Source organism: Gymnoscopelus microlampas (genome assembly GCF_963454915.1).
Source record: "Gymnoscopelus microlampas genome assembly, chromosome: 5".
In the NCBI taxonomy this organism is placed as follows: Eukaryota; Metazoa; Chordata; class Actinopteri; order Myctophiformes; family Myctophidae; genus Gymnoscopelus; species Gymnoscopelus microlampas.
This window is the reverse complement of record NC_139942.1, coordinates 50,181,595-50,205,705: the sequence shown is the minus strand read 5'-3', so window position 1 is coordinate 50,205,705 and position 24,111 is coordinate 50,181,595. Positions and strand designations below refer to the sequence as shown.

The following is a 24,111-nucleotide window of genomic DNA, read 5'->3' as shown; positions in this document are numbered from 1 at the left end:
CTACCCCGTAGCGAGAGTTAACCTTTGGAAAGTGGGGTTAAGCACCTTTATTTTCAATTTTTACATATTTGGAGTGTCTACGGGGTATAATGCTGAAAGTCCCTGTGTCCATGGGGGATGAACCCTACAACTCTCGTAGATTGAAAACGTCAGAATCATAAATACGTCTACGAGAGTTGTATTCTACAGCTAAGTGTAATAATAATATTGTAAATATTTATTTTATTATGTTTACTTGTTTTTTCATGGTTTTCTTCATATTTTTGGCCGGTTTCTTTATTATTATTATTTTTTTCCTACCCTTTTTTCCTGCCGTGTTTTGTCCCTCATCGGCTTCCGTAGGCAGGTCGGTCGGTCCGTCGGTCCGTCCGTTCCGTTCAGCAACATCTCCTCCTCCTCCTCCACACACACACCATCCTCCTCCTCCTCCTCATCAGAAGATGGCTGAAGCTCCTCCACGGCGGCCCTCCTCCTCCTCCTCATCATGCCGGTTCTTCTGTCACCGCTGCTCGGCAGAGATCAGCCCCAAGCTACCGGTAAGAGAGAGAGAATACCTCAACCTCCATGGAGCCCCTTAGAGCCTCCATATTCTGGCTGTGTGTGTGTGTGTGTGTGTGTGTGTGTGTGTGTGTGTGTGTGTGTGTGTGTGTGTGTGTGTGTGTGTGTGTGTGTGTGTGTCACCATACGGTGTCACACACTGCTGTGATGATCAGATGTTAGAATGTCTAGTTTTATATCATCTCACAGAATGTGTTCATTTCTCTGCTTCAGGTACTCTCTATGGGGCTCTGTTTAGCAGGTTAGCTATTGACTGGGTTATAGTTTCAACTGTCATTTGAATAGTGTGTATTAGTGTCCCATTTGGTTGTTAGAATGTTTAGTTTTATATTAGTATTTCACAGAATCTGTTCCTTTTCTGCTTCAGGTTGCCTCTCCTGGCTCTGTGTAGCAGGTTAGCTTACCTGGGTTATAGTTTTATTGTGTCACACATCACACACTGCTGTGATGATCAGATATGGCACCATTTGGTTGTTAGAATGTTTAGTTTTGTTATATCATTATCTCACAGAATCTATCTCACAATCTGTCCTTTCTCTGTTTCAGGCAGGTTGTCTCTATGGCTCTGTGTAGCAGGTTAGCTATAGCATGGGTTATAGTTTCAACTGTCCTTGTGTCACAGCCACTGATGATGATCAGATGGCACCCATGTGTTTGTTGGACATTTTTAGATGTAAATGATAATTTCACAGAATCTAGCCGATAAAACTGTTCTTTATCTCTGCTTCAGGTTGTCTGTACTTGCTCTGTGTTGTAGCAGGTTAGCCTAACCTGGGTTATAGTTTAATAGTGTCACACACTGCTGTCACAACAACCACTGGTGATTATTAGATCATGGCGTCATATTTCATATTCATATTTTGGTTGTTTAAAACATGTTGTTTTGTATCATGATTTACTGTATATCTATACTGTATGAAATTGTAACTGCACACAATTGTTCTAGTTCAGCTTCCTCTATAACACTGCTCTGTAAGCATAGCAGGTTAGCTAACCTGGGTTAGCTTATGATGGGTTTCTATGTTTTTGTAACTGTCAGTGAGAGTGGATCAGCTCCTGTTTTGTTTTTTATTAGAAGCTTGTAGATTTAGATCTCCTTTTTGGGGGGGATGGGGGGGTACATGTACCTTGGTTGTACAGAAGAGGACAAACTTTAGGACAATATTAGGATGTACTTTTGACCAGGCAGGCAGGCAGGGAGGACATGTTTAACAGCAGCCCCCCAAAACAACAGCTCAACCTGCCCTCAACAATCAGCTGGCGGTATTCCATTCAGGGGAAGCTTCTTGAAATGTACAGTGACTTTCCAACCGTCATCTAGTCTGTTAGCTTTACCAGGGTTTGAAAGCTGGCTCTAAATGATGATGATGATGTGTTCAGTTCACACAAACATGCCGTTGACAGCTTGTGACAGTGTGTTATAATATAACCAACTTGATTTGTTATTTGCAGTACATAGTCAAATCATCGGTGCTAAACTTAACGCGGGGAGAGAGTGTACAAACGACCCTCACGGGTCCATTTGGTCACCAGCGGATGAATTATCACTGAGGATTTTTACTGTGTAACATTCCTAGACGGCTATTTTTTCTTGTCACACCCGTAGCAGGACCATGTCTTGTTGTTATGTTGTACATTATTGATAAATCAAAACGGATGAGGAGGGAGACGACTTCCTTTACAGCAGCAGGGGTCTTCAACAGGGGGTCCGGGACACCTAGGGGGTCCTCAGAGTTACTACAGGGGGGGCCGCCAAATCTTTGTGTGATGGGATATTGTTTTTTACATGAACCACTTGAACCCAATTATCCTTATTCTGAAGAGAACTTAAGCCGAAAATAGCCGATCTACATGTGAGCTTGTAGATCGGCTATTTTTGGAGGTTGATGTTGGTCTATGAAATCTATGAAAATACAATTTTATACAGTGTGTAGTCGGGGTCCCTGCTTCATCTCTCTTTCAGCAAGGGGCGTCCTTGGACTGAAAAACGTTGAAAACCCCTGATTTACAGCATTTATCTTTGACACATGGACACAAAAACGTCTTTAAGATCAGCTTAAAAGCGTCTTTTTAAGATATTTGGTGTTCCTGTGCCTAGACTAGATAAACACTGTAAAAGATGTACGTATATGAAGGCATTAAAACACCTTTCCTTGCATTGTACGGTGGTCTGCCTCCTCATCTGTTTTGCTTTCGGATTTGTTTGCCTTCTTGGAAACCCTAGGACTCTCCACTTTATATATATATTTTTTGGTACATTTATTGATGTAACTGCACCTGATGAATCAGCTTTATTGTCACATCACAGGTTTACACACATGTAAAGATTAGTTTTTGTTGTGTGTGCATACTCTGTCATTTTGTAGTTTCTGTGAGAAGAGAGAGGATAAAGGTAGAGAAAGGTAAGAAAAAAGAACACAGTATAGAAACAGGTTGTTGTTGGCTGAAAACCCACCTCTTCAGGAAACACTACCCTTCCTCTTCGCCTTGCCTACTTGTTGTTAACTAGTTGTACGAACTCTTGTTTTATTGTTTTATTGGATCGTGTTTATTCGATACACTTATTTGTCTTAGCTCTTGCTCATTTGATTTTCCTATTTTGTCTCATCTGTTTGTGAAAGTAAGTAGCTGATATATTGCACTTTTACTTTAGCGCTAGGTATACTCTTGGTTGCTTGTTTTAGAAGAGAATGCACTTAAGACTTCTGGTGATTAGTAGTTTCCTTGCCTACCTATGTTGAATGCACTTATTGTAAGTCGCTTTGGATAAAAGCGTCTGCTAAATGACTGTAATGTAATAGTATACGGTACATAATATATACCAGGTGTCTTCAACAGGGGGTCCGGGACCCCTAAGGGGGTCCTCAGAGTTACTACAGGGGGTCCGCCAAATCTTTGTGTGATATGATTTTTGTTTTACCTTAATCACTTAAACCCTAGCATCCCTTTTCTGAGGAGAACTTTAGCCAAAAATAGCAGATCTACAAGCTTACAACGCCTCGCGCTGCGAGGCGTAAGCTTGTAGATCGGCTATTTTTGGCAAAGATGCTATAGGTCTAGAGGGAAAAAAGAGCAGACTAAAAAAAAGTTTAATCTGAAACACAATTTTATACAATATAGAGTAGGGGGTCCCTGCTTCATCTCTCTCTCAGCTAGGGGGTCCTTGGCCTGAAAACGTTGAAGACCCCTGATATATACAGATAGTGTATGTAGTAGCAGGTATGTACATGAGGTTTAGAACATTAGCATCATATGCAGGTGTGCGTACATGATCTTTTAGAAAAGTTCTCATAATTTGCAAAATGCAGATGTGTGCATAACATGGCCAACATGAGGCAAGGTTAAAAATATAATATATTTATCACACATGTTCCCGTTTTCACTGCAGGACTACACCTGTCCACGCTGTGACTCTGGCTTCATCGAAGAGCTTCCTGAGAACAGAGGGTAAAGTGTATAAACCAGTGGTGTATTCGGCTGTTTTTTTGTGTTGGAGTACAGAAGCATTAATTTCCACTTATTTTTTTATCCCTTGACTTGCACACAGCAGTGATAATGGGTCGTCATCATCATCATCATCATCGTCGGCCCCGACAGGCGATCAGAACCGTCAACCCTTCGAGGTCAGTGTGTGTGAGCTTTTATTACAGCATTGTGTATTTGTACAGGCAGTTCAAAGTGCTTTACAGCATTGGTTCTCAAAGTGGGGTCCGGGGACCCCCAGGGGTTCCAGGGGGTCCAGCAAAATGTGTTAATATAGCATCATAATAATTTTAACCTTTTTATAGTTTGGCTATTCAAAAATAGCAGATCGACAAGCTCATAGCATGGCACCGAGTGCCACGCTATGGCCAAATACATTCTGGGGGTCCTTGACATGAAAAAAGTTTGAGAACCACTGCTTTACACACAAGATTAAGAACGTCAAGGCAAAGTGCAAAAAAAAACACATTATAAGAGGACATTTTGGATACAATCAAAATAGTTATTAAATAGTTTTTAAAAAAATAATAGAAAATAAGACTAAAATAAAACAGATAAAATGATGTGGATAATACACTGCAGCACATGGAATGAATCAGAAACCTCAGTAAAAGAAAGCGATAAAGAGACAAATCTTCAGCTTTGGTCTAAAATCTAAGAGTTATAGCAGACCTGCTGCAGGCTGCGTTTTTTCTGTGAGTTTGTTCCAGATATGTGGTGGTGCATAAAAACTGAACGCTGAACTGAACTGCTTATCCACGTTTAGTTCTGATTCTGGGTTCAGAAACTAGACCTGTCCCAGATGATCTGAGAGAGGTCTGGATGTTCCTTGATGTAAGCACAAGATCAGAAAAGTTTTTTATTTTTAGCCCTAAAAACCATTCAATGCATTGTAAACCAACAGCAGTAATTTTTAAATTAGTTTTTTAACCCATTAAGACCGGGAAAGCATCTGTCATTTTAGATTTGAACCACTTTAACCATGATCTTAAACTTTGGCTATTCAGAAATAGCATATCTACAAGCTCATAGTGCGGCACCGAGTGCCGCACTATGAGCTTGTACATCTGCTATTTCTTTTGAAGAATAGTGAAGATTTATGCAAATCTTTGAATATATATATATTTTTAAAGATTTCTTTTTTTTTTAAGTTTTTCTTTGCTTCTTGGGATTGTCTTCTAAATCCTAACAGTTTTTTGAAAAAACTTATGTTGCTATGATATCAGTGGTTCTCAGACTGTCAACGACCCCAAAAATTATATGTATTTGGCTGCGGACCCCATCTCAAAATATGTTGTTCCAGGGACCCCCAGAAGCAAAGATTGTAGTTAAAAATGTTCACTTAAAAATATATTATATTCAAAGATTTGCACACATTTTCACGATTTTTCAAAAATAGCAGATCTACAAGCTCATAGCACGGTGAGCTTGTATATCTGCTATTTTTGAGTAGCCAAAGTAAAATAATGGTTAAAGTGGTTACACAGATGTTGTTCCCGGTCTTAACAGACAGGGAGCCACTGTAAAGATCAGAGAACTCAACTGGAGTGATATATTATCCACTTTCTTGGTAATAATAAGGACTCGGAACAGCAGTTTTCTGCATCAACTGCTGATTGATTTGTTTGGGGGAGATCTAACTGTAAAGACACTGTTATGTTGATGATGAATGCACGGACACGTTCTTTTCCAAATCTCGCTGAGACATAAATCCTTTAATCCTTGATATATTCTTATGGTGATAGCAGGCTGACTTTGTAATTGTGTTTATACTGTATGGCTGTTAGAATTCAGCTCCATGACTTTCACTACGATCACTGGCTTGGATTGTGTGTTTTAAACATTACCGACTGAACCTGAGCAGAGCACTAACTTTTAATCGTTCTTCCTTGTCTCCAAAAACAATGACGTACTTCAGTTTTGTCTTTGTTTAATTAAAGACAACTCCAATCATAGATTTCATGTTGAATGGTACTTGTATTGGACCATTATACCAGCATCATTTACAAGTCATTGTCTCTTCATAGCTTCGGCCATGAATTGAATATAAATATATATTTTCTTTTCAATAAAGGCTTTATGTTTAGTGATCTCATCGATAGGATAAGTCACTCTGTTGTTCAATTGGTTGGTCCGTCAATGCAAGATCTACAGGTGTTGTGTGAGCTTGTAGATCTGCTGTTTTAACCTCTCGACACGGTGTACGTACAGAGTATAGCATGTAGGCTTTAGGCTAATTGTTGAGAATTCTTTCCTATAATGACATGCTCAACATGGGGATACCAGGGTTAATGTGTTTAACAAGAGAATGGCTTTAATGCAGTGGTTCTCAGAGTGGGGTCCGGAGCCCTCCGGGGGGGTCCCCAGTTAAATTGATAGTTAGTAACCAAATGGAACCTTTAAAGTGGGTGTCCTTGAAATTAAAACGTTTGAGAGTCACTGGCTTGATGTGTCGCACCTCACTCTCTAAGACAGTAGCTCTCAACCTGTGGGTCGGGGGTCCCCACAAGATTTTGCGGGGGTCCCCAGATGTCAGTGAAGTGACAATTTAATGACCTTTTAAGATCTTTTTAATACCTAAAAAATGAAAAAAAAAAAAACACCATTACTGCATCAAAAGCAATCAACAAATTATGCTATAAAAACTGGTCAAACATTGGCCAAATTGTCAAATGATATAAAGAGGCAAAAAATATGAAAATAGACGATCTACAAGCTCACAACGCCTCGCATTGCGAGGCGTTGCGAGCTTGTAGATCGGCTATTTTCACAATATTAATCTGTGGAACCGAATCCAACAAAACATTCCAAGTGCTTTTCAGGGTGGGGGGGTCGCCCAGTTCAAATATGATTATTTTGGGGGGGGTCCCCAGTTCAATTATGATTATTTTGGGGGGGTCCCCAGTTCAAATGTGATTTATTTTGGGGGGTCACGGCCTGAAAAGGTTGAGAACCACTGCTCTAAGATGGCATCTTTTTTTTCCTCCTCCTTTCTTCTTCATCACCAGACCATGGACCACCAGCACTTGTTCACGTTCCCGCCCGGGTACGGCCAGTTCGCCCTGGGCATCTTCGACGACGCCTTCGACCTCCGAGCGGGACTGGTTCCTCCCACGGGGGAGGACAACCGCGACGCCGAGAACCGGAGGGAGCGGGAGATGGGACTGGGGTCACGGCAACGCTACAGCGCACGGCAACCGCGGGGGCGCCACGTCCCCCGGCGACAGGGTCCACGACAGGAAGGCGTGCCCACGTTAGAGGGGTCAGTTATTTTCACAAATGATTTGTTGTTCAGTCTTTTTATAATCGGTACTAGTGACATGAAGCTGCATTAAAGGACAACTTTGTTTTTTTTACAACCAAGGTTTATGTTTTAGATTGTAATTAAAGTAAATAAAAGATGAGTGTTAAAATATTTAAATGTACTGCTTTCTATAGTTTTAGCAATTTTCGCGATCTCTTTTTTACAGTGGGTGGGGGCATTCTGTCCGGTGGCTAAATATGTATTTTTTTTACACAATAACCCGGCGATTTCTTTATTATTATTTACAGTAGCTTTTCTAGCCCCCAATAACTCACATCTGGCCATCAAAGACCACCTTAGATTTTTTTATTGTGTAAAAAATACATATTTAGCCCACTGTAAAAAAGATTGCGAAAATTGCTCTATACTATAGAAAGCAGTAAATGAAAAAAAAATAACACTCATCTTTTATTTACTTTAATTACAAGCTAGAATATAAACCTTGGTTGTAAAAAAACAAAGTTGTCCTTTAAGTCAGCTTTTTAATAATCGGTACTATAGTGACATGAAGCTGCAGTTATAATAACCCCTTTTGGTAGAATCATTACGTTCTGTCATAAAGTGCTCTGTGCTTTTTATTAGGATATTGTCATGATTACTCTACTGCTGTAAACCAGAGCACAACCGAAGCCAGATGTTCTGGTCCAATCCTGCTTTAACATCAACGTTGCACACTTCGATTTTGTTCTCAATCCCAAAGCAACATTTTTGAAGGATGAGGTCGGCATAGTGTAGTCAAAAAGCACCCAAAAGCAATGATGTTTCAAGCTTGCGGTCTCCTTCAAGTTAAGAGTTAGAAAATGGAACTTTTCAAACAGATGTACCTCTGCTACAGAAACTCACTACTCAGAAGTGACTCATTTCATTCCCTCTCCCTTTAATAAAACTGTTTGCCTATCAGCCAGTTCTGTAGGATTTGCAGAATTTGCAGTACAGGAAAACTCTTTTCAAGAGCAGACAGAAGCTTACAAAGCTATGTTTAGAGCAAGAGGGTATACATACACAGGCCATTGTAGATAAAGCAGCAAACAGAGTGTGTCAAGAGAAGCCAAGAAAAGTGTTTACGATCTACAAAGAAAACAATAAATTACACATTCATATTATACCAGCTTGCTGCATGCTTTTCACACCCAAAACAGCCCAAACTCAGCTGGAATTGATAGTTAAGTTGCGACAACTTGCGAGCAGGGTTATGATGCCATAGCATCGGAGGACGACCGACGTTCAGACTATGGGACGTCTCCCCATTGGCTTTTAGGACAGCCAAAGATGGAAAAGTCGAAAAAGGTGTCGACTAGTTGCTCTGTCTGTTCGTAGACCAGCCCGCTCTTGGAGCAAACTGGTAAAAATCCACCTCTGTACAACACATGCGTCACACAGTAGTCACCTCTAGGCAATCTGTTAAATCATCATAAAACTAACTGCTGCCCTTGCAGTTTGGCTAAGCAGCACCTTAGCTTGAGGATGTGCTTTATCTTTGTACATGAATAGAGAAAATAGTCCCTCTACGACTACAAGCTGTTGTGAGCTTGTGGCTATGCTATTTTCACCATGTTTGACCGCTTTTGACCATTTTGTGAACAATTTCCGCCTTCAATGACATGATGGTTAAGTACCTTGCATGGTTTCCTCCACCATTTGTGTGTGATTGGTATAATGGGGAAACATGCATCTTCCACAAGGAATGAAGGATCGACAGTTTCTTTGAAGATCATGATCATACAGCATCAGAGCTAGACTGACCAGCCCACTCTCCAGCCCTAACGGGCACAGCCCTCCTGTATGCGTGAGCGTGTGCACGTGCGTGTGATGTAGTGCTCCACTACAAAAAAAAATCACACCCTGTGTGAAGAGAGTGGTGCCTTTGATGAGCCCCGTATTGATGTTGTCATCAATGTTTGTTTATTGGACATACATACATACATACGGACGGACACACGGACAAAGTCAGATATAGGAGTGGTTGGCACCACTCAAAAATCCACAGTTCGCCACTGATGGTATATACTAAGACGTACAGGCGAAAGGGCCTCTCTGTGTGGAGTTTGCATGTTCTCCCTGTGTTGCCTAGGTACCCTCACAAAGACATGCAGTAATCCTGGTCACTATACTGCCTCCCCCTGGCCAGCCGGGGCGCCTGATGGAGGGGAAGGGAACTGGTTGGAATAACGTGTTCCTTCCACGCGCTACGTCCAACCAGGGAAACTCCCCCCTGTCAGGTGACAAGAAGGTCAGTTGGCTCTCATGCATTGAAGGAGGCATGAGCTCGGCCCTGGCTCCCCTAGGTTGGCAGAGGGAAGGTAGTGCCCAGGATTACATAGACAATTGGCACTGGGTGTAAAAAATGGGGTTACAAAATCGTGGGATAAAAATGAAAGTAAAGTACAGGCTTGTTGCACTTATAGACACCATCTGAACCAGCCAAAAGTATTGCTGAACCAGCCAAAAGAGAATAGTGTGGAACTAGACCTTGGAACAGTTGTTGTCTAGATAGATCCTAATGACAGTAACAGCAGCTTTGTGTCAAAAACTCCCTGCTGTGAAGTTAAAACACTCCAAAATACGATTAGATAGAACAGAAATGATTTTGAACAGATCGGCACTCAAAAAATGCTATAATAATAAGGGGTTGATATATATAACGCTCTTTGTTAAAAGCTCTCTGATTAAACGGAGCTATTAAAAAATGACAGACCAGTTAATTGATCTCCCGTTCCCTGAGCAGCATGTACATAACCTTGTTTACATCCTGAAAGGGAGATGCGTTTGTAATTTTCCCCCTGAGCAGCTTTATGAAGTGATGGATATACAGCTGCTCCATCCATCACTTCATAAAGTTGTTCAGGGAGAAAATTACAATGCCTGAGTTCATAGCAGCCAGTGGCGGGTCTATAGCTTGTGTGAGCTAACCCCCCCCCCCCCCCCCCCCTCCTCCATTTTTATAATTCAGACATTTGGAACGGTAAGAACAATAAATTATCATAACATTTAACCCGTTTAGACCTGACGTCTAAAACCCCCCAGAAGCAAAGATTTGAGTCAAAAATGCTCCCTAATGTTCCTCCTTAATGTTATTCTATTTCATACTTGGGCAACTGGTGGCCTGGGGACCACTGCGGCCCTCACCTTCACTTGATGTGGCCCGCAGGTGAATATCGGAATACTGATATAGTATTGATTTCAGCTGTTACAATTCCAAACATGCAAACATGACCCGCTTTAATAACTTTAGTAGCTTAATGACTAGTATTACAATTCTATTGTCCTTTTTATATCCAATGTATTTGTATTTTAAATTAAATTAAAAAAATACTTTTCAGGATTTCAATTCAAAAGTAGCACAAAAGAAATCAGGATTCCCATTCAAAAATAGCAGATCTACAGATCTCAAAACGTGCCGCACTGCGACGCGTTTTGAGCTTGTAGATCGGCTATTTTTGCTACTTTTGTGTGACATAGAATGGCCTGACAGTATATGCTACAGTATGTGGCCCTCTGGAGTGAGTGTGGAAATATAGTGGCCCTCTCCATCATCAAAGTTGCATCACCCCTGTTCTATGTTGTCATATACATTTACCTTGCAGACGTCACCTCTGTAATTTAATTCATGAATCCCATAATCCAAACGTTCTCTTTGAACTGCTTCAGAAAACACCTGACAGTATGCCCACATTTCCACTATTCACAGGCCATGGTGCAGAAAGAACAATTATGTCGTCTTTATTCTTTACGCCTGGGGTCGGCGAGTACGTTTTGCCTCGGGCGAATTTACTTTTGTAAGCCATTAGATGGTGGGCTAGAACTTAATCAATGGCTAATTTTAGAACTGGAACTTGAGAGAACGTCTCATACAATAACTATATTCATTTAGAATTGTTTTTATTTAGTTTTGCTTTAAAGGTAGGGTAAGTGATTTTCTTTGGTTAGAATAAGTGTTAAATAGCACTATATTCTGATAGTACTCATTGCTATAGAGTGTTTGTTCAGTAACAGGAGTCTTCATGTCTCTCCAGCTCTTTATAAAACAGAAAATGCATTTTCAGGCCGGGATATCAATCGTATCCAATCAGGATAGAGAACTCAGTCAGGATACAGATTAAATAAGTGAAATTGGAGGTGATGACACAAAGAAATGAGCAGACACAATTGGAACTCGAACACTACAGAAATTAAGCTGATAAATGGGTACTCTCTCCTGATTGGCTGAAATGTTGTCACCTACCTGAAAATGTATTTTCTGAGCTGAAGAGACAGGGAGAGAGACCCCTGTTACTGAACAAACACTCTATAGCAATGATTACTATCACAATATAGAGCTTTAAGCTTTCAACAAAAAACTTTTGTTTTAACCAAAAAATATCACTAACTCTAACTAGAAAAATAGTATCATTCATTATCATCATTGCTATAAAAACTGCTATAAAATTTGCTATAAAACTGTCACAGGTGTAGAATAGATAGAGCTTGCGTATTCATTTTGTGTCGGCCACATCCTTGAGTGTTGCACTTAGAGGACATTTAGTTCATTAAAACATTTTTAAAAAAAGAGAGAGAACGTTTTACGTGACAGAGTGTGACAGAGACTGTCATACTCCTTAAACTCCATAAACAAGCTCTTTCATAGAACAGGAGAGCTCAAGGTCATGGAGAGAAACAGTGTGTTGTTTTTAAGTCATTCACTCTTCAGCATGGATAAAAGTATAATGAGCATTCTTCAGGTGGGGGGTAGCTTCTTTGTTTGGACGTTATACTGTTAGCTTATATTCTGTACTGTAAGTGAGACAGTCAGATATTGTAAGGTATAGTGTTGATTTTGTCGACTAAAACTATGACGAAAAATGTTCGTCGACTACCTTTTTTCACTGAAGAAAACTAAATAAAAACTAAGCTATGATGACTAAAACTATGACGAAAAATGTTCGTCGACTACCTTTTTTCACTGAAGAAAACTAAATAAAAACTAAGCTATGATGACTAAAACTAAGACTAAATAAATTGACAATTTCGTCAACAAATAAAAACTAGATTAAAATGTTAGTGAGGGACTAGAGGAGTAGAGATCCAGTAGAACTAAAAGACAAGTCATTTTATGTTTGGTTGCGCTCGGGTGTTGCGCTCTGAAAATAGCAGATCTATAAGCTCACAACGTGCCGTGCTGCGACGCGTTGTGAGCTTGTTGATCTGCTATTTTCAGCATGCAACCAAGTGTAAAATCAGCCATTACGACACCATCAAGGCACTGCCAACATACATTTTAGTCGACTAAATCAACCGTAGATTTAGTCGACTAAAATGTTATGATATTTAGTCGACTAAAACTAGACAAAAACTAAAACATTTCAGATGACTAAAATATGACTAAAACTAAATGGAATTTTATTTAAAAGACTATGACTACGACTAAATAAAATGTTTGTCAAAATCAACACTACTAAGGTATTAACACAGCGTTTCCCAACCGCCGTTCCGCGCCCCTTTACTGTGCCGCCTGAGACTGCTGGGTGTGCCGTGTAAACGTGTGAACGGAACGTCCCCCACCCCCCCACACCCCCCTCATGTGTGTCAACCTCATTGGCTGACTCACAGCCAATGGCCACCGAGTCCATTCAGTGAAGCAACCGTCACCCATAGGAATGCAAATGTGTCTTTGTCTTCATGGGGCCATCACCTGTACCCGCCTGGCAGGTACTGTATAAAAAGGGCAGAGGGAGTAGCTTTCAGCTTTGGCACTCATATTGTACTACAATGAAAGCACCACCAGCAAAGGAGAGATGCACCCAGAGGACGCTAAATTTACGGTGTTGCCATGTCTGCTTGTTATAAGCGAAGCAGCCTTTTTTTTCCTGTAAAGTTGCTTGTATTGGTAGTTAAGGGTTTGCTTTTTATTTGTTGTGAGCTTGTAGATCGGTTATTTTCAAATAGCCGTAGCTGCAGCGTATAGGTTTAAAGTGCTCATGTGGCCTATAATAGCCACTTCTTTGGAGAAGAGATCCAGTAGAACTAAAAGTCAGTTTGGTTGTGCTCGGGTGTTGCGCTCTGAAAATAGCAGATCTACAAGCTCACAACGCGTCGCAGCGCGATGCGTTGTGAGCTTGTAGATCAGCTATTTTCAACATGCAACCAATTAAGTGTAAAATCAGCCATTACGACACCATCAAGGCACTGCCAAAATATATTTTAGTCGACTAAATCAACTGTAGATTTAGTCGACTATATAATCTTATGATATTTAGTTGACTAAAACAAGACAAAAACATTTCAGTTGACAAAAATATGACCCACTAATTGGAATTGTATTCAAAAGACTATGACTATAACTAAATCAAAATTCAAGTCAAAATCAACACTGACTGGAAGGCCAGTTCTGGCTATTGGCCTGTTACTTACTACTGCTTTACACCAGTTCAATATCAAAGAATACTCAGAGAATGTGACGTGTGTTCTCTCCCCCCCCCCCCCCCCCTCTCTCTCTCTACAGGATTATTCAGCAGCTAGTAAATGGAATTATAGCACCTACAGCCATGCCAAACATGGGGATGGGACCATGGTATGTATATTAGTCTACTTCATCTGTAACGTACAGAGAGGGTTATCCTATCCTGACCTGGGCTATCTTCAGACTGACCAATCAGATCCAGATTGGAGTTGATCAAAAATTATATGTATTTGGCCGCGGACCCCCATCTCAAAACATGTTGTTCCAGGGACCCCCTCAGAAGCAAATATTGGAGTTAAAATATATATATATTCAAAGATTGTGTACAAATTGACAAGATCTTTCAAAAATAGCAGATCTACAAGCTCATAGCGCGGCACTCGGTGCTGCGCTATGAGCTTGTATATCTGCTATTTTTAAATAGCCAAATAAATCTTAAAATGACACAGATGCGTTACCGCTATTAAACTGAGTCATATGAATCAGTATGTACGGTAAATAGGCTATTTGTGGCGAGTGACACCGGTATGACAGAGTACCGTACAAGCCACAGCAGATGACTCGGCTCTGCTGGTCTCGGACAGGGACAAAGTTGCAGGTTAAAAAAGCCCTTAGCTCTGAACTCTGTAGAATCTCATCTGCACCTGGCTCGCTGATAACAAGCTATCATTACACCTGGGTAAAACTGTCTTGGGTCTAAATTTAACCTCGGAAAGGCAGACAATAAACAATAAAAGTGGCTGACAATGTCATCACAAGAAAAGGGGAAATTACCTACCTAGCTAACATTTTAGAGGCAAATCTTTCCAGTGATAAAATGGCAACTAGAGTAATCAAAAAAGTCAACCAAAGAACAAGATTTGTGTACAGGATCTCCTCTCTGGTCAGTAAGAATACTTTGAGGACTCTTAACAGGAGCACTCATCCAAGGTTACTTTTACTATGCATGCACCTCATGGTACCACAAAGGCCTTAAAAACAAGGCTCCAGACCCTGCTCACTTTGCTAGGGTGGGATGGCTCAGGGTAGAGGACAGAGTACAGCAACTTGCAATGGGCCGGGTCTACAAGATACACTACTACACCGATGAGACAGCCATATACCTGTCAAAATACTTGCCAACACAGATTTGGCTCTAACAGGGGGTTCAATTTGTTCTCCTGCTTTGCCACAAAAATGTGGAACGCCCTACCAGCAGTTGTAAAGGAGTGTAAATCCCTACTCTCCTTCAAAACCGCTCTAAATGATTACTTACAGGTGGCTGCAATTCGAAACTGACCCCTGTAAAAGTCAAAGCAGTGGTTCTCAAACTTTTTATTTATTTCAAGGACCCCCATAATTCTGAGAGTGTACAAATATTATATTTACATTTCAACCAATCAGGAGAGAGTACCCATTCATCAGTTATACTGTTTAGCCTGTATGAGTTCTCTCTCCTGATTGGATAAAATTGGTATCCCGACCTGAAAATGTGTTTTCTGTTGGAGAGATAGGGAGACAACTCCTGTTACTGAACAAACACTCTATAGCAATGGTTACTATCAGAACATATAGTTATTTAACACATTTTAACAAAGGAATATCACTTACCCTACCTTTAACGCATTAAGAACGGGAACTCATCTGTGTAACCACTTAAACCATTATTTTATACTTTGGCTATTCAAAAATAGCAGATCTACAAGCTCATTGGCCTTACATTCTACAAATGTTAGGACATTTGTAGAATCCCCCAGAAGCAAAGATTTGAGTTAGAAATGTTCATACATTCAAAGATTTGCCCAAATTTTCACGATTTTCTCTTGAGCTTGTAGATCTGCTATTTTTTTGAATAGCCAAAGAAATCTGAAAATGACATAAGATCTCAATGGGTTAATGACCTTATAGACTAAATGTCACCTCTCTCTCTTCTCCCTCAATGTTCCCGTGCTGCTGGCTGGCGACCGGCCATTGTTGCAGGGGTATGCTGCATTCTAATCCAATGGACTATGCCTGGGGTGCAAATGGGCTTGACGCCATCATCACTCAGGTACACAGAGAACGTCTTTACTTTACTTTACATTCCACTGGGTATGAAACTGCAGGAAAAAAATAAGCTAAAATAGCCAATCTTTACAGTACAAGCTTCACAAGGAAGTCGCATAGCGACACCTTGTGAGCTTGTAGATGAGGCTATTTTCGCCGCATGACAACAAAGTATGACGTAGGTTTAGAACAGGGGTCTTCAATGTTTTTCAGGCGAAGAACCCCCTAGCTGAGAGAGAGAGGGATGAAGCAGGGACCACTACTACATATTGAATTAGATTGTGTTGCGGATTACATTTTTTCTTAGATTTCACAGATACTGTAGGTTCATAGACTTGTGTTTCATGTTAAACATGTTTTTTCAGGCATTTAACCTTTTGAAACCCTCAATATTTAGTCAACTTGACCGACGGCTTTTTCTTTTTCCCCTCTACGCCAACTCTCCGAAAATAGCCGATCTACAAGCTCACAACGCCTCGCAGCACGAGGCGTTTATTGCTTTTATTTTAAACATACGGTATATATATATGTATACGGTACAGACTGAGTAGGGTGGCCGTGCCACTGCCATTTATAAACATACTGTCACGTGCAAATATCACATTTCAACGAAGGATAACATCTTCTGCCTCCATTTATTTATCTGTTTGCTACAAGATGGCAGATTCATGTTATGTTTAAAGACAAATTGATATTTAAGAATAAAAAATATTGTTTAATCAAACAACATTTTCAGACCCCCTGCAGTACCTCCGCGAGGACCCCCTGTTGAAGACCTCTGTAATAAAATCCATATTCATAATGTGTCACTTTAGATTTCTTTGGCTATTCAAAAATAGCTGATCTACAAGCTCATAGCGCGGCACCGAGTGCTGCGCTATGAGCTTGTATATCTACAATTTTTGAAAAATCTTGAAAACATTTTTTTAGATTTTTTTCAAAACATTGTTAGGATTTAGAAAACATTTTTAAGAATGGCCTCAGGTCTTAAAGGGTTAACACGGATTGTAGCTTTAGTGTCACTAGTAACGGTTGTGTTTCTTTCTTCCTTTTTGTGGTGTCAGTTATTGAACCAGTTTGAAAACACGGGGCCACCGCCCGCAGACAGAGAGAGGATAAAGAGTTTACCCACCGTCACCATCACAGAAGAACATGTGGGTGAGTTCTTTATATGTCTCGCTCTCTCTATCCGTCATGAAAACCAGCTCGGTTGGCCTTGTGGTTAGAGAGCCCCCCCCCCCGAGATTGGTAGGGAGGTCGGGAGTTCAATCCCTGGGATTGGCACTCGGCATCAAGGGCTGGATTGGGGTTAAGTCCCCTGTGTGCAGGGACGTCACAGGCTCTCAGAAGGTGGGGGGGATGGACTTTTGGTGGACTTTACCCCTTATTTTATACTTTGGCTATTCAAAAATAGCAGATATACTGTACAAGCTCATAGCGTGGCACAGAGTGCCGCGCTATGAGCTTGTAGATCTGCTATTTTTGAAAAAATAGATCTGCTATTTTTTGCAAATCTTTGCATATCTTTTTTTTCAAGCGAACATTTGTAGCTGTCAAATGTAAACGAATTTTGTATTAAAAAAAAAAAAATGACCCGATTTTACCGATTTATTATCACGGATCTGTGAGAGTGAGGGTGTCGCGTCGTACGCACAGTGAATGGCCGTGAGGCCCTGTGTGTGTGTGTGTGTGTGTGTGTGTGTGTGTGTGTGTGTGTGTGTGTGTGTGTGTGACATACTAGTGTCCAGGGGAAAGTACTTGCACATCATGTGACATACTAGTAGGGATGGGACGATATGAAATTTTGATGTCACGATTATTGTGACCAAAATAATTGCGGTTTATGATATTATCGCGATAATCAAAATATGCTTAAAACTCTTAAAATGACACTTTTGTTAACCACTTCTTGAACCCCAGCATCCATAGTGTGGGGTGGAACATTTGCCAGAAATAGCAGATCTACAAGCCCACAACGTGTCGCAATGCGAACACGTCGCATTTTTGGCAAAGAGATATAGAGCGTGAATAAAGGACTGTATCAAGTACGTTCTTTACAGGTGCATTTTACCAATTAGTGTTTAAGTGGTATCAGATATGCAGCTCAGCAAAGGTGAATTGGTCCCAGTGTATGACGACGGAGGACAATTTCAAAATTAAAATCTCTGCGATACGATTATTGTGAGCGTTTTTTTATCACGATAAACGATAACGATTAGCGTCCCATCCCTACATACTAGTATCATGTCCAGAGGGTGTTACTTGTACATCAAGCGGCCTCACACTACAGAAACAACAGATAGGCTCCTGCCCCCCTATGGGCCACACGGCTACTTAACTTACTTCCAGAATGTAACTTTAATAGTTAACCGGCTAAAGTTTGCTTTCCATGTTCTTTTTTTTTTTTTTTTTACAGGTGCAGGTCTAGAATGTCCAGTGTGCAAAGAAGACTACCGTGTTGGGGAGAAAGTTAGACAACTTCCGTGCAATCATTTGTTTCACAATGACTGCATAGTACCATGGCTGGAGCAGGTATGATCTAGTGTCTACGTTTTAAGCAATCATGCACAAGAGGCTTGTGGTAGAACTGTATTGTGATTACAGGCAGAAAAACGTCATCAGCTTGCCTTAGCGTTGTACTGCTGGGGTTATTGATCAGGGTGTTCAGGTTTCGGTACCCAGCACTGTCCGGGTTATTGCTAGGCCTGTCACAATTATTGCATAATAATAATCGCAATTAAGTTTGTATAATCGTCATAATCGTTTCCATGTTGAAAGATTTTCCACACATTTTCAAATGTTAAAAAAGCAGAAAAAGCAGATCTACAAGCTTCGTCACTTCAGCTATTTGTGCTTTTTTACATGTATAAAAATGATCAAATATGTGAATAATTTCCTTGTGCATTCTTATTGCGTTAATCGCAATTATTTGAGTCGCAATTAATCGTCAACTTTGTAATCGTGACAGCCCTAGTTATAAGGATAATTCCTTTAACAGGTCCGTTCATGAAAGTCCTTGCGGTCTTGGCCTGGAATCGTACCTGGGGCAACCAGGGCCTAGGCGGCCTAGGCGGGCTTACTAACCACTCAGCTATGGCCGCCCCAATAATACAGTATGAATAATACAGCCCTAGTTATTGCCTGGGTGAAGTAGACTCTCTCTCTCTCTCCCTCCCTATCCCCCTGTCCCTAACCCTTTCTTCCTCCCCCTCCCCCCACCTCCCTCTGCGTACCGTTCTCTCACTGATCGAGGTCTGGTGTGACGTAAACACACAGAACAGAAGCTGTTGTCGGCAAACCGTTTGGTCAGGAAAACGTTGGTCAGCCACCGTAGCGAAGGCCAGAAGGTCGAAAAGCGTTCGTCTCTGTTCGACTGCTGCTGCTGCGGCACATTAAATAAAGCCTTTTTTTTTTACTTCTTTTGTGAGTGCAGATGTTTCCTTTGATGTGCATGATGTTATGAATCTGCACCCTGCATTGACCTATAAGCTCATAGAGTTGAGCGTGCCTGTCTTTGAAGTACCTGAATTGAATTTCAGTGTGTTCCAATTCAATCATGCTACTGTAGAAAAGTACTTCAGGTTCCTTTCAGATTACACAGTACACAGTACCGCGGGAAGTAGGGGTGCTGGGGGTTTGATTTTTGAATTTTGATAATAAATCGGTAAAATCAGGCAAAAATAAGAATTAAATAACATAACTCTAACCTAATCCTAACCCTAAAACCGAAATAAAGAAACCAAAAGCTGGGAAAAAAAACCGAACCCAATCCGCCCAGAACCGCGAAAAAAAACTGCGCGGGGGGTATGCGCGTGCATGAGGTGCGCATACCGCACCCCTAGCCTAAAAGGTCTTCCCGCGGCTATGCTAGTACAGGGGTCTTCAACGTTTTCAGGCCAAGGACCCCCTAGCTGAGAGAGAGATTAAGCAGGGACCCCCTCTATGTATAACATTGTGTTTCAGATGAAACTTTTTTTGTTTACTCGGTCTGCTCTTTTTTCCCCTCTTTGCCAAAAATAGCCGATCTACAAGTTCACAACGCCTCGCAGCGCGAGGCGTTGTGAGCTTGTAGATCTGCTATTTTTTGGCTAAAGTTCTCCTCAGAAAAGGGATGCTAGGGTTCAAGTGGTTAATGTAATGTGTTAAATAATCATATCACACAAAGATTTGGCGGACCCCCTGCAGTAAATTTTGAGGACCCCCTAGGGGTCCCCGGACCCCCTGTTGAAGACCTCTGTACTAGTACAAACACTACATCCTTGTAATGGAGGTCTTGTCACCCATATTCTTTGTCTTAGTGGTTTTGTTAATCTCCTCCCTCGTCTCTGTCTGGTTTGTTCGTTCAGCACGACACGTGTCCGGTGTGCCGGAAGAGCCTGAACGGACAGAACACGGCCACGGACCCCCCGGGCCTCTCAGGGATGAACTTCTCCCCTTCCTCCTCGTCCTCGTCCTCCTCAAACTCTCCTAGCAACGAGAACGCAGCCAGCAATTCATAGACAGACCTCCTCTCAGTCTCCACCACCGACCGAACGACGGCACCAACCTCGCATCGGAAAGGAAGGAAGAAGGAACCTCATAATACCAGTCTAACTCATCAAACTAGACCCAGCAACAACGGGCACCGCAGCGCCCCCCCCCTCCAAGGGACTGTCACCCACCCCCCTACCCACCCCGTCTCTCCTCAGGAGACAAACTCGGGTCAGGAAAATGAACAAATGCACCACCATCCTCCCCTCAGTATGAACTTTATTTTTTTTGGTTTCTTTTCATCTTATTTCCTTGGGAACTTTGAAGATCACAAAAAAATGCCCATTCATTTCCTCCCTGTAGCTGAAAGTATGTTAACTCTTTAAGACCGGCAACGCATCTGTGTCATTTTAAGATTTCCTTTGGCTAATCAAAAATAGCAGATCTAAAAGTACAAAAATAGCAGATCTGCTATTTTTGAAAAATCTTGAAAACGTTTGCAAATCTTTGAATATGTATTTTTTCAAGCAAACATTTGTAAGATAGTTTTTGTTCCAAAGATTTGAGTTACAAATGTTCGCTTTAAAAATATATATATTCAAAGATTTGCATACATTTTCACGATTAAAAAAAAAAATCACACCCCGTGTGAAGGTAGCGGCGCTTTTGATACATTTTGTCATCGATATGTGTTTATAGCCATGTGTCACGTGAAGCTTGACCAATCACTTTGTTGACGTACACACCTGACCAATCACAACGTTGGCGTACGCACACGGACAAAGTCAGGTATAGAGCAGGATCCGCTCTATACCTGACAAAGTCAGGTATAGAGCGACTAGCGCCGCTAAAAACATAGCAGATCTACGAGCTCATAGCCGCGCTATGAGCTTGTATTCTTTGAGACACACATCCGGGTTTTTGACCAATAAGCACCTTTGCTTGGCCCGTTTTTGGAACAGCTGACGTTTCTTTTGGGCTAAACAAAGGCAGAATATCTGCTATTTTGAACAGCCAAAGAAATCTTAAAATGACACAGATGCGTTCCCGGTCTAAATGGATTAATGGCGAGGAGTACAGCAGCTCCTCTCGCTGCTGCTGCTGCTGCTGAGGTGTAATCGTGAGGTGGTTGTTGGTGGAGGTTTTGGACAAGTTCTTAAGGAGGCTCTCATCAAGGCTGTGAATATTGATGATGATTATATACTGGGAGTAAAACGACCAAGAACTGGAAACGGGTGGTTTGGACGCCCCCGGAGTGGACTTTGCTTTGCAGTGGAGATAATGGCACTTCGCCGCAAGGCTAATATGACACACGTTTTATATTTAAAATAACAAAACAAAACAAAAAAAAAGGCTTTTGTTTCTTTTCTTTCATTTTTTTTTATTACCTGTGGTGGTGCCGACCTTCATGCTCGATCAGAGATTTAATGTATATAAATAATTAACATTTTGAGATGCTTAAATGGTCTGTACAAGCCAATGGGAATCTACAGCTGTTGTGGAGAGCGAACTTGAGTGTATGCATCGATTTTTCTTTTTTCTAGGATTATTTATTGAATATTTTGTTTTTATTTTGCACAACTTTCCCCTTAATGTAAAGAATGTGAATTTTTGCCTAAACTACTGGTGGAAAACATGTGTGCCCTAGAGGTGTGCGTAGATGAAGCCGCGTGGGCCTGTGTTTTAGCCCCAAGTTTGTTTTTGGCTTCTTCAGCACCCTCTTGTGAACACATTTGCAGACAGAGTAGTCTCGCGTAGCCAGACAACTATTCCACAATCTCCGAATGCTATATAGAGCATAGATATAGAAACCTAGATACCTCATTGGCCTCTGCAGTTCATTGGAGCGACCTGTATCTCGGGCGCCATTTTGGAGAAGGCAAGCTTCCTGAGTACTGGCCAATAACAGCGTGTCTTTTCCGGGACTTGTCAGAATGTAGTTGTATAAAAATATAACAGGATTTTTATACAACTAGATTCTGACAAGTCCCGGAAAAGACGCACTGTGATTGGCCAGTAGTCGGGAAGCTTGCCTTCTCCAAAATGGCGCCCGAGATACAGACGCCTCAGAGCCGGAGGAGGCGTCTATACCTGTATATGTCTATGATATAGAGTCTGGAACTATGCCTCCTGAAATCCGAGAAAGGAAGCCGTCATCTTGTTCGTCATTTACGCTCACGAAAATATATCTTAAAATATCTTTACTTTATTTTTACTTCTTTTGCTAAGCAACAAGCTATATATGCTTAGATGATTTTGATATATATTAGGATACATTTGCGCGACTGTAAAGACGAAACGGAAGTGGGATGGAGGCGTCACATCCACTTTATCGCTTGATCATTTTCAGAACTTCCGTTGCTCCAGGTGGGCAACTTTGATGATAGAGAGGGCCACTATATTTCCACACTCACTCACAAGAGGGCCACGGTGCATATTGTTGCTGTCGGGCAGAAACCTCATCTCCATATTAACTATATAACTCATCATTCTAGTATGTCACACAAAAGTAGCAAAAATAGCTGATCTACAAGCTCAAAATGCGCCGCATCACGGCGCGTTTTGAGCTTGTAGATCAGCTATTTTTGCTATTTTGGAATTGGAATCCTGAATTATATTTAGCTTTTTTTTTTATTAAAATCCTTAAAAGTAACATTCTTATTTAATTTCAAATGCATTTAGTTATACTTAAGTTAACTTTATGAACTTAAATACGGGTAAAAGGAGGGTCATGTTGCATGTTTGGAATTGGAACAGCTGACATCAATAGATCAGTATTCCGATATTAACCTGCGGGCCGCATTAAGTGAAAGTGAGGGCCACTTGTGGCCCCTGGGCCGCCAGTTGCCCATGTATGCTCCAGACTGTATGACAGAAGCATTTGAAAATTGTGGGAGGTCTGGCTCGCGAGACTATACAGACAGAGTGACATGCATAGTATAATACACACGACAAACAAATAAGCCTTGTTACAAATAGTTTTGCTTTACTTTTCCATCATTTATTTGAGGGTTATTTTTCCACAACAGACTTTTCAGTTTATCAGCATTTTAATCCAAACGATTGTCGGTATTAATTAATAGCTTTTGTTTTGAAAAAAAAAAGAAAAAACGTTATGGTTGCTAAATATCATCAAAGTAAACAGATTTTTAATCCACTCAGTTTTCCTCGCTGAATATTCCACAAGCCTGCATTGTTCATTGAGCCTGTTCCCCTGACAGTATGGTTTGAAGAGAAGAACTCTTGTGTTTGAAATAATGATCAAAACAAGACGACATGGAGCTGTTTTATAGTTGAGCCACGTTGCCTGTTACCTTTTCATTTGGGCTGTCCGGACCGCTAGGCCAGTGGTTCTCGAACCTTTTCATGTCAAGGAATTATTTGGCCGCGGACCCCCCCATCTGAAATTGTTTTGTGCCAGGGACCCACTGAAGAGATTTGTGTAAACAAAAAAAATCTAAATTTTCCAAATCCTTTAAAGATTTTTTATTTTTTAAATAGCAGATGTACAAGCTCGCAGCACAAAGTGACATGCTGTGAGCTTGTAGATCTGCTATTTCTGTCGCAATCCTAATCCAATAATTTGATGACCGGCATCAAATTCCGGTAGGAGACTAAGTCTCCCATTGACCAAGACCTGGTCATTGAGTTATTGGCATAGGAATGCGACAAAATCGAAAAATATCTCCATGAACTCAAGGCTTCATGGGTGTAAAATAAGTCAGTTTTTGGGTGAACTACTCCTTTTAATATAAAACCTTTGTCGTACGACAACGGGCGGGAAAAGTCTATAAGCTCACAAGTGAGCGCACAATAGATTGGCTACTTGAGCTAC

The 24,111-nt window shown here is 41.1% G+C and overlaps 1 protein-coding gene and 1 long non-coding RNA gene across 3 annotated transcripts in view; one reads left to right on the top strand and one right to left on the bottom strand.

Annotated features, from left to right (window-relative positions):
• The window catches only part of LOC311045741, a 252,200-nt gene that overhangs the window by 148,494 nt on the left and 79,595 nt on the right, over positions 1-24,111 (bottom strand). The gene's annotated exons all lie outside the window — the stretch shown is intronic.
• Positions 227-22,185, top strand: LOC311045443 (E3 ubiquitin-protein ligase RNF126-like). 2 transcript variants are annotated; one of them, XM_084057320.1, is made up of 9 exons: positions 227-536; positions 3,947-4,005; positions 4,109-4,181; positions 7,050-7,303; positions 13,824-13,892; positions 15,741-15,810; positions 16,871-16,964; positions 18,223-18,338; positions 20,153-22,185. In XM_084057320.1, exons 1-9 carry the CDS (start codon positions 228-230, stop codon positions 20,303-20,305), a joined length of 1,197 nt encoding a protein of 398 aa, XP_083913446.1. In that variant the 5' UTR covers position 227; the 3' UTR covers positions 20,306-22,185. The 2 variants fall into 2 exon arrangements, with proteins under 2 accessions (XP_083913446.1, XP_083913445.1); XM_084057319.1 differs by having other exon boundaries at positions 4,106-4,181.